Source organism: Microplitis demolitor, chromosome 3 (genome assembly GCF_026212275.2).
Source record: "Microplitis demolitor isolate Queensland-Clemson2020A chromosome 3, iyMicDemo2.1a, whole genome shotgun sequence".
NCBI classification, from domain to species: Eukaryota; Metazoa; Arthropoda; class Insecta; order Hymenoptera; family Braconidae; genus Microplitis; species Microplitis demolitor.
The window spans coordinates 17,329,043-17,347,550 of NC_068547.1; the positions used below are offsets into that span (position 1 = coordinate 17,329,043).

The window sequence follows — 18,508 nt, forward strand, 5'->3', positions numbered from 1 at the left end:
CTTTTCGATTGCCATCGCTTGGGCCTTGAATTCTAAACTGAGCTGCACATAGCGGCAGTGCCACCAGAAATAATAACTGAAATAATTTATAAATTAAAAGAATATAATCATTAATTCATCAACAGAAATCTAACTGGTAAATAACAGGAAACGAATGTAAGAAATTATAATATATAATTAATGCAGTACGATAAATATTGCCCGTGTCAATAATTGTAAAAAAATCATCAGACAGATTTATCAAAAGTAAGTGGGAATGAACTATCTATTAGTTTTCTGAGATAAATTAGCATAAGACTGCATCAACAAGTGGAAGGGAAAGTTGCCAGTAGACTAACTTCACAGTTGCTTTTGCTTTTTCTTACTTTGTATATATTTATATATACATGTTAATAGATATGTTTGCAATAAATTTAGATTTATCGAAGATAATAAGATTTTTAGTACGATACATTTGACCTTTACAGATTTTAACAAATAACTTGTTGACGTCTTTGTTGGTATTTATATTATATATATTTAGGGATTGAATCCAGCAGCTAAATCATTAAAATAAAATACATATATATAAGTGTGTCATTACTCCCTGATATTACGTGATTAGAAAGTAAAGTAAAACAGTAAACTTGCCTTTCCTTGCGCATGCTACAGTTCGCAACAAGTTTTCTGGGCGTGTTATATGTTTACGATAAAAAAGAGATTGTAATTTATCTAACGAATTTCTCAATATTTTTAAAATCTTTATAAACATTTTTTTTTAATTAAATTATAAATTTTTAATTTATAAAATATTAAAGTCCTAAATGCACTTTAAAAAATCGGGAGTGAATTCTGAATGATTATGGACTTTGTTTGAATTCGAATTCTCTCGGAATTTCGGAGTTTTTTTTTAAAATCACTCCGCATACAGAGTAAATTCGGAGTATCTTTTGAATATTAAAATAAAAATTTTTTCGGAGTGAATTTCATTTAAAAGGGAATAAATAAATAAACAGTCACCCGCTCCGTAATTACTCCGGATTTAATCTGCGTTCACTCCGAAAATTTTCTTCAGTGTAGTAAATGATTTTTATTTTAAATAATAAAATTCATTTGATTAAATTGGCAATCAAAAATATATCGTCTATAAACAAATGGAATTTAACAACAAATACTTAGAGACACTTTAAATAATTAATTTAAATGATTATCAGATTTTTATTTAAAATTAATTACTTTCATACTAAAGTGATAATTAATGAGTATTGTTAATTAATGTTAATTAATAAATATAATTTCTTTGACAAATTACAAAATTCAGATTCACTGAGTAAAATAAATTGATAAACAATTTTTGAATTAATTTTTTTATTATAAATTAATAATTAATTTAGTTTAAAAAATAAATATTTAATTTAAAATAATTAAATTAAAATTAACAGAATAAAAATGTGTTAATTGAATAAAAAAAATATAAAACTTACGAGTAATCTCGTCATGATGAAGAGGCAATGCCCGGACATGCTCAAGGGTGGAGTGTATCTGAGGCGGGCGCGCGGCTCTCGAAACCACTTTATAGGCGAGGGTTATAGGCGAGGGGATGTGACTCGTGAAACCCACCTCCATTCCGTTTTCAACTGCTTCTGAGTTAACTTTTAACCATCTACTTTATAGATATACATATCAGTCCACTTAATATCTATATCTATCTATCTATATATATATAAATTATTACATTTGTATTTTCATGATTTACAAGTAATAAAAAAAAATATAAAAAATGATTATTACACTAGTTTAATTCATTATCGACTGGTTACAGAATCAGCTGAAGTTTTCCATTGCTGTCCGACAAGACGTAATCTAAATAATTTTTTTCCGTCGAATGAGAAAAGAAAACTTATTTAATATCGTTATTATTTATAAGGTAGACTCAGTATTTAATCAGGCAAGTAAGTTTCCTATTGTAGATTAGTCATTTACTCTCGCGCAAGAGTTTACTTTTAGACGGAAGTTCTAATATGGATTAAAACTCTTCAATGCTTGTTTTTAACGATCAATCAACTCTTTTTTTTTTTATTTATTAATAATATCGCATATGTAATAGTATTTTTAGAATATAAATTAAGTGTTATAAAACCTGACATAAGGTTACTTAATTTTTGAAATGAAAAATGAAAAAAAATCAATAGAAATAATTATTGAATATGCATATTTATTTGTTTAAAAATTATATAGATTAGTGATGGTATGCAGAAACGAAAGGGACATCCAACACGCGGTATATATGGTATACATGTATAGTTTTAAACAAGAACGTATAAAACCGTTGCAGCGTGAAGGCCACGAAAGTGGATCGCTTAAATGGTATAACTACTGCGGCCTTCCTGATCCGGAGAAAATCTTACTATCCTGTTCGGTAAAGTGAAATCCAACGAAATTAACCCCCACCCACTCGTCTTTTTCTAAGCTCATTAGATTTATTAGTCCAATAAAAATCTTATTTTTAATCATATATTATAATTAATAAATCACACGCTTTATTTAATAATACATCTAATCAGTCTCGAATATTTAAATTTTATGTTTTCATAAGAGGATTTCTTTTTCTTTTACTTTTCTTGTTTAATGACTTATTTTTTTTTCTTGATGAATTTTATTAAATAAATTTTATTCACAGTACAACCTGGTTATATATAAGTTACTCTGCTATAAGTTACTTCCCCTCGATTTTTTTTCCGTTGTCTTGAAACGGTACCCCCACTTCCATTCCACTAATGAAAATTTTTGGTTGTCGCGAAGGAGATTGCTTCTGCAGTCCTTTTATAAGTTAATAAAGTATGTACGTAGATAGATGACAAACGTCAACTAAGTTATAAAAAGACTGCGGACACAAACACAAATACGACGCACACATATGCCAGAAGACCGAGCGATCGCCGAGAAAAAGATAGTAGTAGGGGAAAACTATTTCCGAAAATTTTATTCCTATAGCCCTTTACAGTAACTTGTAACCAGATTGTACTGTATATTAATATAGAAGTGACTTCTCTGCTGGCCTATAAGTTTTTTTCATATTATTTGATACACTGTAAAAATTCGGAGCGACTAAAAATTTCAATAAAATCCTAATGGTCCGTTGAAAACAACAAATTTTTAATTTACTCCGTATGCGAAGGGATTTTTTCTAAACTTCAGAATTTCAAATGAACGAGTGGATTCAGATTGAAATAAAATCAGTATCGACTCCAAATTCACTCCCGATTTTTTACAATGTACAATATTAATTTTTCCTGTCACGTAGAAAATTTGTCCACATGTTAACAGAGAAAGAGTTCGTATATTACATAAAAAAAAAATCATTATAATTTGTTCGCTATGTAAAATAATAATCATCAAAATTATTTGAATCACAAACATGAAACTTGTAAAAAATTATTTTAAGCCGTCAATTTGTTAGTGTAGTAGGAAAAAACCATTTCCAAAACTTTTTCTTCTGTAGCTTTTGATAGTAGCTTATAACCAGGTTGTACTATAGATAATTCTACGAATTTATTTTTTTTTTACTAAAAATATTTATTTAAAATTTTTCCGTAATAATATGATACATACATAAATTAATAACATACAATTATAATGTCAGAAATATTAAAATTTTCTCACTTAAAATTTTTTAATTATATATTTATTGATTTAAAACTTTCTACAGTGACATATCAATCATAGTATTTAAATATATATATTTATAAAATTAATATTTATAACTTTGTTCTTCTGAAATCTGTCTTACGGGAGGATCATCAACAATTTGACCGTCAGGTTGTACGTAATAAACTTTATTTGGATAGTGTCCTGAGTATTTGATATCATTTGGCAAAGGCTGTGGGACAAATGGTTTTTTGAATTCAAATAAAATCTGGTTGGCTAGAACATTATACGGAATTTGCGCTTGGAATTGTAGCAACTGCTGAATTTCCGGCGGCATTTTTTGATATTCTTGATTCGATGATTCCTGATTATAATTTCCAAAATCATTTTCTAATGATCTCTTTCCTTGATCTTGACGTGATGAGTACGACGAACCGAAACGTTGATTAGACCTTTCATCATTTTTGTATTTGATTCCGGCTTTTGGAGTTTTTTTGAATGATGCGATTGTGTGGGTTGGATAATTATTATGATAATCTGTACCAGTTTGTTGATTATTATGATGATTATTAGTGTTCACATTGGTAGGTGTCGTATAACTTGGATGTCTAATTGATGAAGATTCTGCGAATTTTTGAGATAATTCTTGCGGTGGTAAATATTCTTGTGATTTAGCTTCCGAATTGTCCTGTGCAACCGTTTGGGTTGGATTTATATTGTAGAAAAATGCGTAAGGATTAACATAAGGAACTTGTGGTGTGTAAACTTGATTAATTATTTGCTTAATATGTTCTGGTACAGCTGAAAATGGTTTGTATTGATAGGATGATTCTTCTGTCTGTTTGTGCAGTACTGGTTTAGCTCTTGGTCCTGCTTGAGGTTCTTGTCTCGAATTTCGTCCTTGTTTATGTGATTTCCATTGCGTATCAGGATACGATTTATCATTTATTTTGTATCCTAAAAAAAATATTAAGCATATTTAATAATTAATTGTTTTTTATATATAAAAAATTAATGATCTTAAAGTTGGCCGATAACTAAAAATTTTTGAATTTTTTTTTTTTCTAGATAAATTATTTTTAAAAAAATATTTGAAAAAATGCACTTGCAGTTTTTTAAATTTCCTACATGTGCATATTTTTAGTTCTTTTTTTTTGTTTTTAAGTTAAAATAGAGAAAAAAAATTTGAAAATTGTTAATTGTATGCTAACTTCTGGATCATAAATTTTCTGCTAATATTTTTTTTTTTTGCAAAATAAAAAGTCGATCAAAAAAACAACTAAAAAAAATCTTGAGTCGAAAAAATTGGGATAAATGATATTATATATTTTTATCGGAAAATATCTAGTTGGATAATTTTTTAAATAAATAAAAAAATATCACTAACCATCTGGGGTTCGATAGTTAACACGACTTTGTTGTGGTGCACGAACTGTACGATGTGCAGCAGCATCTTCAGCATGAATCAACTGGCACGACACAGTTGCCAGAAGGAATGCCTTTAAATAAAATAAAACAACACAGAGTATTACAACTATTCAAAAGGTTATTTGTGATGTTACATTGATGATGTAACTCGCGGGTGAATCTAATGAGGATAGAAAGTATGTAAAATGTGCATCCATATATCCTTGAATATATACGCTTCTTTCATGCATATATAATACATTCTACGATATTTATCTTATTAATAATCTTAATTTATGTATCCTCATTAACGCTACAATCAATTATTATAAATTACTGTAATAAAAATTAATAAATATATAAAATTAAATTAAAATATTTTCTTAGAAAAAATAAAAAATAAATTTTTACACTTGGAAAATTTAAAAAGCACATTCACTTATTTATTAAAATATTTACGTACACAGAAAAAAATAGGCTTCTTGATGCAAAAAATATTTTACATCAAAAATTGAAGACACAAATTTTCTTAGAACTAGAAAAATTTTTTTTTACCCAAGAAATTTTTTATTTCAAATTTAGAAAGTAAAAAATTTTTTTGAAGTGAGCAAAAAATTCTTTTGTCAAGAAATCCTTTTCTTCTGTGAACAATTATTCACTTAATAAAACAATTTGTCATTTTAAATTGATCAATAAAAAAAAAAAACACTTCATATTTGATGGAATGAAATGAAAATTAAAAATATTTGAATAGTAAAAAAATTTAAACTCACGGTAAAAAATATCATCGCGTTAACAAGGATTAGATATTTATTTTCCGTGGATGTGCGACACAAGTTTTGTTGAAGAAATCAGCCGTGGAGACTTGAGAGACTTCTTTATAGAGGCTGAGGTTCTCTCATGTAATTGGCTCTATTCCCGCTGCATTGCTTTACTACTTAAAAGATAATATTTGCCTGAGGTAAAAAGTTTCCATTCAAGAAACTCATAAAATTTCACAGGTACTATCAGATTACTAAAATATTGTTCATGAGTATTATATATAATGATTGATATCTATTGTTGCAACAATAATAGTAATACCCATTAAAATATAATAAATAATATTCCGGAAGTTTAAAATAATTTTTATTGTCGTTATTAAAAAACGATTTTAAATAATTGTTGCATATAAATGATGAATTTATCACAAAATTTTATGTGTAGATACAGAAAATTATATTCAAAGTGAAATCATAACTCTGGATGAAGGTTTTGATATTTTTTATTGCAAGGATCCTATAGAAATTATTATAAAGGAGAAAAACAATTTTGTACTACAACAATATTTTTATTGTCTGCAATAATGTTTTATTTAATTGTGGAAGTAACGTTTTAAAGTTACATGTTTGTACATATTATTTTACTATGAATGGTAATTGTTCCATTTATTATATCGAAATTTATAAAAAATTTCATTGTTCGATTTAATAATAAAATAAATAATTTTTTCCGTTTATAAGATCTGCTGTTTATGAACTTTAGCAGGATTTTATTTTCTATTATTATTATTATTATTATTATTATTATTATTATTATTATTATTATTATTATTATTATTATTATTATTATTATTATTATTATTATTATTATTATTATTATTATTATTATTATTATTATTATTATTATTATTATTATTAGTATTATTATTAGTATTATTATTAGTATTATTATTATTATTATTATTATTATTATTATTATTATTATTATTATTAAATAGAAATCATAAAGTTTTTTATAAATTATTTATGATTCAAAAATTTTTTAAATTAAAACTTGAATTTTTATTTTAAAATTTGTATCATTATGCGTTGAAGATAAATCGGAATCTTTTTTCATCTGATGTATGATCGTTGGGTAACGAATCAAATGACGGTTACATCACCTTCTGTCTTTCCAACTCACGAGGTTATTTATTAACAAACAAAAAAATAGTACCCTGGTAGCCAAGTTGACAGCAAGCTGGTGACAGCTTTTACCAGCAATTTATCGCCAAGTTGGTTGCAAAAATTAGCATTTCCATAAATTGATGTCAACTTTCTGAGAAAGTTGGTAACTACTTGTTGTCAACAGTTACAAAAGCTGAAAGTTGTCGACAACTTGTCGTCAAGTTAGTCGCAACTAATGTACACCAAATTTCTGATCAGGAAATCTGGCTATCAGAGTAAATTTGAATTTATATTCTGATAGCAAGACTTTCTGGTCAGAAAGTTGGTGTCAATTGGTTGCGATCAAGTTGAAGACAACTTTAAGCTTTTTTAACTGTTGACTACAAGTTTTTACCAACTTTCTGAGATAATTGAAGACAACTTCCTATCAACTTACGGATAGTCAACTTTCTCTGAACATTGGCGACCAGTTGCTGTCATCTTATGGAAATGCCAATTTTTTGGGTCAACTTGGTGACAAGTTGCTGCAGTACGTTGTCACTATCTTGCTGTCGTAGCTTCTCTATCAGGGTAAAAATAAAAATTTGTTTTTTTAATTCAATTAAAAATTTTTTAGCGAAAAATTAACAATTTTCAAAAAAATTTTCAAATAATTTTGTAATTATAATTTTAAAGGCAAATTTTAAACGGGTAAACATAGATCATTAGACTTAGCCTTAAAGTCTTGCTTGCATTCGCATAGATTATCAACGCAATCAGAGTGATCAGGAAAACATATATCATCTTTTATACATAATTGACCTAATAATGGCATACATGTTCTGTTTTTTTCTTCATAATGAATAGCACATTCACATACTCTGTGTTTGTTGCATCTTGCATGTCGGATGTCTTTACAGTCGCGATTAATGAGACAGGGCTTAGGTGGTTCAACTGAAAATAAAATCAATTAAATTCTTTTGGATATCAATACTTATTATCTCTGTACAATTATACAGTTTCATTCTGTATATGAAAGTACCTGGTATACATTGATCATTTAATACAGATAAAAAATCAGTTTTGCATCTACATTTATTTTCAACACATTCAGAATTACTAGGTACGCAGTCTTTGTCACTAAAACACATTCCGTTCAAAAGTGGTTTACATTCTGATTGATTTATTTCAACGTATCCTGATTTGCAAACGCATTTATTATTTTCAGAACATTTTAAGTGACTCAGAACACTACAATCTCCATCTTGGTAACATGATTTCCCTAAGGGTACTGGAATTCACATATATTTAGTTGTAAATAAGAACTTATACCATTTTTTTTTTTTTTACAAATTCCCGTGTGAAAAAAATTCATTCCAAAAAATTCCAAAGAAATTTGATGTGTAGAACTTCTAAACTTAAGATAGATTAAAACGTTGAGTGGAACTTTTTTTGAACTTTTGTAATTTTGATAGAAAAAAAAAGATTACCTAGGACTTAGTATAAAGTTCTTATTAGAAACGAATAGTTCATAAAAAGTTCAAAATTTGAAGTTTTTGAACTTTTTCGGAACCAGGTCAAACGTAGTAAAAACAAGTTTTAAGAAATATGTTTTACAAACTTTCGTTTTTTGCTAAAAATTCGCCTTTTTTTGTTATAAAAATGACCAAATTTTAAAAAAAGTTTCAATCGAAGTTCTAATCTGTTTCAAGTTTAAAAGTTCCACATGTCGAAGATTTTTGAAACGAATACTTTTCACACGTGTTCATAATGCAGGATATTGTCTTGAATATTAATTACATTTTACGCAATCGGTACTAGACTCCGGTGTGAAAGAAGGCTTGCATTGGCACTCATTGTTAACACAATTAGAATTGTCTGGCGCGCATTTTTCATTTTTCCAACAGAAACTGCCTAAAATCGGCTGGCAGCTCGTATTGTTGACTGCAATATTATGTTCTCTGCAGATGCAAATGTTACTGCTTGAACATTTTGAGTGCCTTATCCCACTACAATCGATGTCCATTTCACAATACTTGCCCAATTGTGCTGTAATAGCAATTACGATTATAAATTGCATGAGATAATGATTGTTATGTTTTAAAAAAACTACTTACGTGGTACACATTCAGTATTGAATTGAGTTACAAAACCAGATTGACATTCACATTTGGATTTAAAACATACAGAATTATAAGGCGCACAATCTTCAGCATCAATACAAAATTCCCCAATTAGTGGTGCACATCGTAAGCCATTTACTACCGTGTGATTTGCTTTACAAATACACACTTTATCTTTTGAACATTCTGATCGCCAAATATCTTTGCAATCAGCTTCGGTTTCACATTTCTTGTTTAAGACAGCTTAAATCATAAAAAAAAACTGCGTTTTTTCAATTTTTTTGTTGATAATATGATTCAAACTATAAAGCAAGTTAGATGACATTATATGATGATCGAAAAAAACCATAAAGAGGAAGACTTGGTATGATTTTACACATAGACATATTTTAGTACATTATATGATGATTTATTCGGAAAAAATAACATAAAATTTTATTTTTTTAATTTTTCAACGCCAATATCTTTTGAACTAATTAACCGATGTTGACGTTTGAATTAACAATCGGCGCATTTCATTGAATTCTAGAGCTGATTAAAATTTGAAATCGAACGGTTTAGCTGTTTCGAAGATATTTGAAAAAACCCGTTTTTTACCATTTCTTTCTCCCGCGATATCTCTCGAACAAATCAACCGATTGAGATGGCTAAGGCGGCAATCGACGCGTTTGATCAAAGTCTAGAGCTGATTAGATTTTGAAGTCGATCGTTCAAGTCGTTTCTGAGTAATCACTAAAAAACTAAATTTTTTTTTTTTTTTTTTTTTCGTAATTCGCAAATATTTTCGAGTCTACTTGATCAAATAATCTGAAATTTTCAGGAAAGTTGATGGCCAACAAGCTTTTTCGATTGCCACCTCAATCATCCAAATCAATTCATTAGTTAAAAAGTTACAAAGAGTTTTCATACATACACACACACACACACGCGCGCGCGCACATACACTCATACATACACACATCATTTTGAAAATAGTCAGAATAGCTTACTAGGACCTCAAAACACCGACATCTGATGAAAACTCGATTTCCAAAAATCCGGGTGAAAACAGTAACTTCTCGAAATTTTTGAAAATCGTCAATTTTCTTAGCGGGAAGTTAAAAATTTGATCAACATATGATATAATAATGAAATTGCGAATACTTTGATACTTTTCCAATTCAATTACCTGGTATGCATTTAAATTTCGATTCTTGAACAAATCCTACTTTGCACTGACATTTTTCTTCAGCACAAATAGAATTATCTACTGAGCATTCTTCACTTCCCATACAAAATCCATTTAATAATGATCCACATATCGTATCATTGATTGCAAAATGATTTTGTTTACAAATACAACGATGATCCTCAGAGCATTTTGCATGTTGGATTTTTTCGCAAACTTCATTATTTTTACAATACTGACCCAAGATCTCTAAAATACAAATTATCAACATAGATATTAATTTCTATTCAATTATTAATCAATTCGACCCGAGTCAAAAATATCTTAGTTTGAACTTATTCGTCTCCACTTCGAACAGGACAGTCATTCGTCTTACCTTAGACTTGATCAACCAAGTCAAAAGTAAGGAATATTTTTTAGTGTGAAATTGGTTTTTCACGTTTTGTCTTAGTTTTGACTTTTTTATCTTAAAATTTAAGAGGGGTTTAATTATTTCTTCTCTGTCACACTCAAGTCGACGAACGGTACTATGCTTGCTTCAGTAGCATAAAGACTTTCTCCATGATTTTCTCTTAAACAAATGAACATTTTTAAAAAATAAAAAGGTAGATTGTTACACTGAGAGAACAATTTATTTGAGCCAAATAAGATTTGTTTCAGGCAAATAAATCCCATATTTAAATGGATCCAATTTGAGACAAAGATATGGTTCATTTGCATGAAATAATGATTTGTTTATAGTTAACAAATTTTTATTTGGAATTTTTTTTTCAACCCAAGTTAACTATAAACAAATATATACTTGAATGAAATAAATGATTTTATTCAGTCAAATAAATTATTCTCTCAGTATAGGTTATAGAGCAATGCATCGAACCTCGTTCTCAATTTGGCATTCAAAGATTTTGTTTGAGAGAAAAACTTGGACAAAAAATACTATAGACCCTCTTTAAGTTGAATAAGTTTAAACCAAGTCAACTTTAAGTTGATTTCGACTCTTTCGTCTTTAATCGTGACTAAGTAAGCCAGTTAAGTCTACAAAAATGCGAAAACTCAATGTATTTCGTCTTGGCAAATCAAGTTTTATTTTTGACCCAGGGAGAGACAAATGTTTTTTTTTTCTTTTTATTTTCTTTTACTAACTTCGTACACATTGATCATTAGATTTAACCTCGAAGTGCGGCTTACACTGACATTTGTCAAATAAACAAATAGAATTATCGGGTACACATTCTTCCTCTGTCCAACAATATCCACCTAATAAAGGCGAACATGTTGCGTTGTCCAAAGAAATATGATTTTCACGACAAATACATTTTGTATCTCTAGAACATATTGCATGATTCATATCACCACAATCTATATCACGGTCACAACGTTGTCCAATGTAAGCTAAAACAATATTATTTTAAACATAAGTAATTATCTTGAATACATTAATTGTTTTAAATATATTTTAACTTACATAATTTACATTCGCGATTAGATACAGCAGAAAATATGTGTTTGCATTGACACTTATTATCTACACAAACAGAATTTAAAGGAAGACAATCAGAATCACTGTTGCAAAACCCTTCAATCAGCGACGTACATATTTCATTTTCGCCTATTGCAATACTATTCATTCTACAAACACATTTTTTATTTTCGTCACACATTGCCCGGTTTATATCATAACAATCTTGATCACTGTCACACGATTTTCCTAAGTAAGCTAAGAATATTTAAACTCAGTAAAATTTTAAATTATATAAAATTCATGTAGTGAAATCTCTCTAATTTTGAATATGAGAGGCTTAGAATTCCTGGAATCAAAGTTACAAAATACATTGCAGTAAACGGACACTTATCACACTTTCTTTTGTAAGAAATGGGGTGGATTCAAAATTATAGAGTACTGAACTTAAAGAGATTTCACTGTATATAAAATGAAAGTAATGTTATAAATGGTTAAATATAAAACGAGGGAGGGGTACCCCCTATAAAAAGTGAAAAACAAAAATTTCTGGACATTATATAAATTTGATTAAATGAAATTTTCTTATAAGTAATTTACGTAAAAAAATTACACTTCACATAATTATTGGATGCAAAGGAAGAAAAATAATTTTTATCATGAAGCAAAAGTCATCGACATTTTTCGACTGACACTTTTGATTTTTGAAAAAGTTTAACAATCTACTTTAAATTATTAATTTTTTATTTGCTAATCACCGGTTATTATTAACTTAAAAGTAAAAGATTTAAGTTTGTTTTAATATCAAAGAAAATATTTTCAAAAAAGCAATTATATATTGCTTAAAGTAAAAGACTAAAAAATTAATCAAATTTCAAAATTATAAAAATTGTAAATATTTTTAAGTTGATTATTAAAATCCATCTGAAGTAATTTGAGACTGGGAGTTCTCTTGTTGAAAATTGATAAGAAAAAAAAAACCAAATTGGTATCATACAATTTTTTTACATAATAAAAATTTTTCGAAAGTAGTTAAGAAAAATTCGAAACAATGCTCAATTATATTTACAAAAGTGATTCAGAATGTTTAAAAAACATTGAAAAAATATTTTGTAAAATTTTGGGGGTACCGCCTTTTGTCCCCCTTTCTTCTATTTATAATTAAATGTATTTCAATACTCACATCGGATGCATTCACGATTAGACAATAATGTGAATCCGAATTTACATCGACACATTTTGTTAATACAAAAAGAGTTATCAGGTACGCAGTCATCATCTGAACGACAATAACCGCCTATGAGTGGTCCACATGCTGTATCGTTTATTGGTGCGTAATTTTCACCACAAACACATTGATTTTCAGAACATACTGCATTGATATCGTTGCAATCGGCGGTGTATTCACAAGGCATTTGTAATGATGCTAAAAGTTTTTATAAGCAATCGATAATCAATATAATAATAACAACTACAACAACTAATTGTTTATCGTCATACCATTGCCAACACAATAATATTGATCTGGCCATTTCAACATCTCGCACTTAGTATTTTTAGTACAACATGATTTTTCAAGATGAGGATTACACTATTAAAATTATTTTAATAAAAATTTCATTATTGTTTTTGTGAGATTTCAAGAAACATGAAATTTTATTATTGTAATATTTCAAAATATGTGAATTCGATAATTTTAAAATTATAATTTGCGTATTGTTTGAATTGTAATTGATTAGTACTCACAAAGAATCCATGATCAACGCATTCAGTAATTCCAAGAAACTCTGGTTCCTCATAAAAATCATCGGCAAATGAGAAAGTAAAAATTCCAAAAAATATTGGAATAATTATATTTGCATTCATCCTGTTAACTATTTAATGAAAATTATTGTAAATAAAGTTTTACACGGAGAGAATTATTATAGTAAATTTTACTTAATGATTGTTAGTAAACTAGAGGCAGGATGAATAATTATTCTTTTATTTCTACACATTGTTTGGTTGCAGAGTAAAAAAATATTCAAATTCGAGTAATTTTTAAACAAAAAAGAATAGAAAATAAAACAAAATTATTTAATTTTTTATTCTTTTTATATTTATTTGGTTTTTAATTCAGGTTTATTCTGATTTGTAGTAAACATTTTTTTAAAAAATTATTTTAACATAAGGAAAATTATTGCTATCGATAGTTTGATATGAAATAATAAAAAAAACAGGAGGCTTGTATATTCTACTTACTAATCATTTTTACAATTTGTTAATAACTGTACTAATTTAAACAATTTATATTTGTTATATACTCTACAAAAAATTATAAACTCAATTTTTATCAGTTTAACTTCATATTTATTGCTAATAAACACGTTTACGTGATGTAAAATCTTGACTTTAAAAATTGTTCCAATATAAGAAAATATCCTCACAAATGTTAGTATACGTTTTTTACCAGCTGTTTATTCTTTTGAAATAAATAAAATAAGTTTATGTGACACTATTATCAAAATCTAATATGATAACTACAGTTAAAAAAATACATTACTTCATAAAGTGAAAACGATTTTTCCTTGAAACGATTATAAAATTTAACTGCTTTAAAACTTTCCAAGCGCAAAATATTTCTGAGCAATTTAAAGTGGTGAGAGGACGTGGGGGAGGGGGAAGTAAAATCACTAAATTTTTGCTAATTTAAAACTACTAATAGAACTGAAATTTAAAGCTACGTTATTTAGTTTTAAAATTTACCATTTCTTCTCGTCTAAAATTACTAATTAATTAGATATTAATATTTTCATGATTTTTAGAAATAACAAGAAAAAAGTTTCCGCTCACATGTTTATGTGTAAAATATTAGACTCTTATACTGATTAAAAATTGTTTAGAATTTTAATTTTAATTAAACTGAATCATATTAACTAATTGATCATTATACTTACTGATTACGGACATGACAATAATAACTTCTGAGATTTTAATTATAAATTGTATTATTTGTAATTAGTCAATGATTCCGTATAATATATTCGCTATACTTTTTAGTTAGCAGCAAAAATAAAGATATTGAAAACAGCTTACTTGAATGTATTTTTAAGTGCAATCGAAGTTAATTTTATTAATAACTTTAATATACTAATAAAAAACTATGCTCATCGAAAAATAATATTCTTATTTATCAATAATGTTCTAAAGTAGTAGATAATTAAAAGTAAAAGATATTTATTTATCAACATAAATGAATGTCACCTTCAATATTGTACTACATGCAATAGTTTTATTCATAGAACGAAATAACGTTTTATTTAATTCGATTTTAATTATTTTTTTAACAGATAATTATGTCTTTATTTTTGTGACACGATTTCAACACAAGTATTCGTTCAAAAATCTTTTTATTAAAGTATGATTTCCTAAAATAAATATAATGCGTATAATAATTTTAAGTTCCGGTAAAAAAAAATTTTAAATATTATTTTTTTAAAATTATGAAAACTGTCATCTACCGGACAAAATGAAAAAATAATTATCCTATTCTTATATCAATAATAATTAAATTATATTAAAATAGTATACTACACACCTAGACAGGGAAGTAAGACATTCCAATCCGCATGTATAATTGCCTACCCGAGCCAAAGACGGATTGGAACCATCCTACCTTCTTCCGTGGTGTGTATACATTTTTTCCCCAAACCTGCACTTGAAAGTTTAAATTTTTGGCTCTGTTGGTGGGAAGAATGACCCATGCGCTAATTGTTATAATTTGTTTTCTCATAAAAGAAAAAATAGTATATTGCACACCTAAGAAATTAAAGTAAGAAATGTCTCAGATCACATGTAATTGTTGGTTGAGGCGAAGCCGAGGTCAACAAACATGTGATCTGAGGCTTTCTTATTTACTTCCTGTGATGTGTATACTATTTTTCGCGTCGACGGAGGCGGAAAGCAGCAACTTCGTTTTGCACTGTGGGACGAAAATTGACGCTTTTCGCCCGGAAAGCAAAAATTCACACCTACATGGAGAAAGAGAGTTTCGTCCTCATAACAAAAAACAAGATAACGAACAATGTCTTTACAGTGACAATTATGATAAGTTTATGGTAACAAACGGAATTGTTATAATAACAAAAAAAATTGTATCGTAATTGAGTAGTCGGTAGGTTACGAAAACACATGATACTCATTATAACAATATCACCTTACTTCAAAGCAGGCAACTAATTCCGGCGATTTAGTCATAAGAAATAAGATAGGAAAATGAAGTTATAGGGTGTCGACTGCTCAGGTGAGTTTCATATGACCCCCTGTACTGAATAAATTATATAAACAAGTAAGGAAAGCCGTGGAGTGTAAGCAGGACAGCTGTTACCCTCGGAAATGGGCAAAAACGCTGATCCCGGCCATATAATCGTAAAAAAAAATATCAAGAAATGAAATTATACGACGACAACTGCTCAAGAGCGTTAAATACGACCGCCAGCACTAGAAAAATTATAATAGCAAATTAGGGAAGCCGTGGAATCTTAACAGGAGAGCTATTGGCCTCGAAAATGGGCAAAAAGAGCAAAAATGCCGACTCCGACCACATAATCTCAAAAAAAAATATCAAAAAATGAAGTTATAGGGCGACAACTGCTCAGACGCGTTGAATATGACCCCCTGTACTAGAAAAAAACGTAAGTGAATGAGTCAAAAAATTTAGAGCGATCATAAAGCAAAAATTTCGTCAGTGCTCTAAATTCACGTTATTATTTTAACAAATCAATTTTTTTTTACTGTAACACAACTGATTTTTCGCAGTTACAAACCATTGCTAGGTGCGACAAACAATTCGCTAGAGTTTTAAGAACATCTTTATCATAATGAATTGTTAGTTATCCGTATATGAACCCAGAAGTTCGTTACGGTAAGTTCTCTTATCTTCTGGTTACAAAAAGTTTTTTTCCGTGTACTCGACTAATTAAGACGTGTTATGACAAAATTATCTGAAAGTTAGTAAAGTACTTGAATGACACCTTACATACAATAATTACCACAATGACAATATCATAAACCGGATGCAATTATCGTGGGTTGCAACTAGCTGGCACGCCTAGTAAAGATACATTTACTAAAACAAATCGACTACTTGTACTTTTGTAGAAACATCACTTAAATAATTATATGGACCAGACCGTGATTGAAACCTGTATTGACAACACCAACAAACTCATCAGTACCGAAAAAATATTTTTATACACAGTCATACATCACATAGATTTACAAAAGACTTTATACACTTGAGAGAAGCGAAGGAAAATAGATATAGCAATAGTAATAGAATGATCAAGGCCTTTTGGCCCCGCAGATCCTGAGAAACTCGAGATCTCAGCCTTAGTATAAAACGCCCCTCTTGCTTATTCCCGCCGCATTATTGTTGTTCTTCGTCTTATTGAACGTTTCAATACTAGATACATCAATATGTATTCGATTATTGTAAGTTCAATCTCAAAAAATACCAGTATACTAAATAATAAAATTAAATTTTTCTATAAAACAGTGAATTCAAAATAAAAATATTTATAGATACTAGGATTAATTGGTTCATCTATAGCTCAAGATTTACGGCAACCATCAATTTTGTCCGAAGCGCGTTATCTTTCTGGTGATGGAACATTTGGTGCTGCTTATACTCAAGATGACGGAGTGCAATTTAAAGAAGAAAGTGACGCTAATGGTGACCGAAAAGGTTCTTATTCTTATATAGATCCAACCGGACAAAGAAGAACTGTTTACTATACTGCTGGCAAAAATGGCTTTCAGGTAAATAATTAATTATAATTATTGTTATTATTATTATAATTAAATAAAAACATAAAAAAAAAATTTAGGCAAGTGGTGACGGTATTCCGGAAATAACACCGCCAACACCTGAATACGAGCCTCTACCAGAATATAATCCTCCTGATTATCGACCACCGCCACCACGTTCATATAAATTTCAAACGGACCCAGATGCCAGACAATTAACTTACGACTCACCTTCACCATCACCTCCTCCGCCGCCCCCTCGTCCACGTTTACATCCAAACCCACATCCACGTCCAGTTCGTCCGCGTATAATTTATCAACCCCAATATCAACCAGAGTACTCGCCAGTGACTCAACCACCCGAAGTCCATGAGTATCAATACGAACCGCGACCATCGCCGACTTACAAACCACGTCTACAAATTCGTTATACACCAGCGCAGCCTCAACCTCAACCTCAGCCGCGGTTTCAATCTCAATCTCAACTTCATTATCATCAACCAAAACCTCAGTACCAACCGGAACCAGAGTATAATGAACCCGTACCTCAATATCAACAAACAGAGCCACAATATCAACGACCTGATACTTACAGACCTTATGTTGAGTATTCATTTCAAACTCCGACAAATCCAGCGCCTCGACCTCGTTACAATGAAATCACAACTCCTGCGCCTCGTAAATTTTATCCACCAGGTAAATTAGATTTTACCAGAACTTCTGACGGATTCTCTTATACTTTTAATAAGAATTAATTTTACTTATATTTATATATTTAATGATATAGAATATATATTTATTAGTCGCAATTATTGTGTTAATTTTGTAACGGCATTTATTTCTTTTTTTAATAAAAATCGTAACAATACAATGCAAAGGTCAACAAGTTTGTGGTATTTAATTGCGAAATTTAAATTATTTTTTAAAAATAAATATTAATTAATTTCCATACTACTTTACTATTTATTTTTATTTAATTTATTCAAGAACTATTGAGTGATATTTATTATAATCACGAGAAAGTATATGG

General features: G+C 28.7%; 2 protein-coding genes across 3 annotated transcripts in view; one reads left to right on the top strand and one right to left on the bottom strand.

Annotated features, from left to right (window-relative positions):
- LOC103572483 (uncharacterized) overlaps positions 1 to 18,257 on the top strand; it is a 77,590-nt gene extending 59,333 nt beyond the window's left edge. The window contains exons 3-4 of the mRNA XM_053737249.1: positions 17,254 to 17,490; positions 17,559 to 18,257. Of these exons, the coding sequence (XP_053593224.1) occupies positions 17,254 to 17,490; positions 17,559 to 18,233 (912 nt within the window). The 3' untranslated portion in view covers positions 18,234 to 18,257. The remainder of the gene's footprint in view (positions 1 to 17,253; positions 17,491 to 17,558) is intronic.
- On the bottom strand, positions 7,540 to 14,655 carry LOC103572234 (prion-like-(Q/N-rich) domain-bearing protein 25). 2 transcript variants are annotated; one of them, XM_053737247.1, is made up of 11 exons: positions 14,628 to 14,655; positions 13,438 to 13,565; positions 13,192 to 13,282; positions 12,875 to 13,117; positions 11,698 to 11,949; positions 11,376 to 11,624; positions 10,233 to 10,481; positions 9,059 to 9,307; positions 8,742 to 8,990; positions 7,984 to 8,232; positions 7,540 to 7,895 (listed from the first exon to the last, which is right to left on the bottom strand). In XM_053737247.1, the coding sequence occupies exons 1-11, from the start codon at positions 14,638 to 14,640 to the stop codon at positions 7,645 to 7,647; spliced, it is 2,223 nt and encodes a 740-aa protein (XP_053593222.1). In that variant the 5' UTR covers positions 14,641 to 14,655; the 3' UTR covers positions 7,540 to 7,644. The 2 variants fall into 2 exon arrangements, with proteins under 2 accessions (XP_053593222.1, XP_053593223.1); XM_053737248.1 differs by lacking the exon at positions 14,628 to 14,655 and adding an exon at positions 13,933 to 13,954.
- Positions 18,258 to 18,508: the final 251 nt, after the last annotated feature.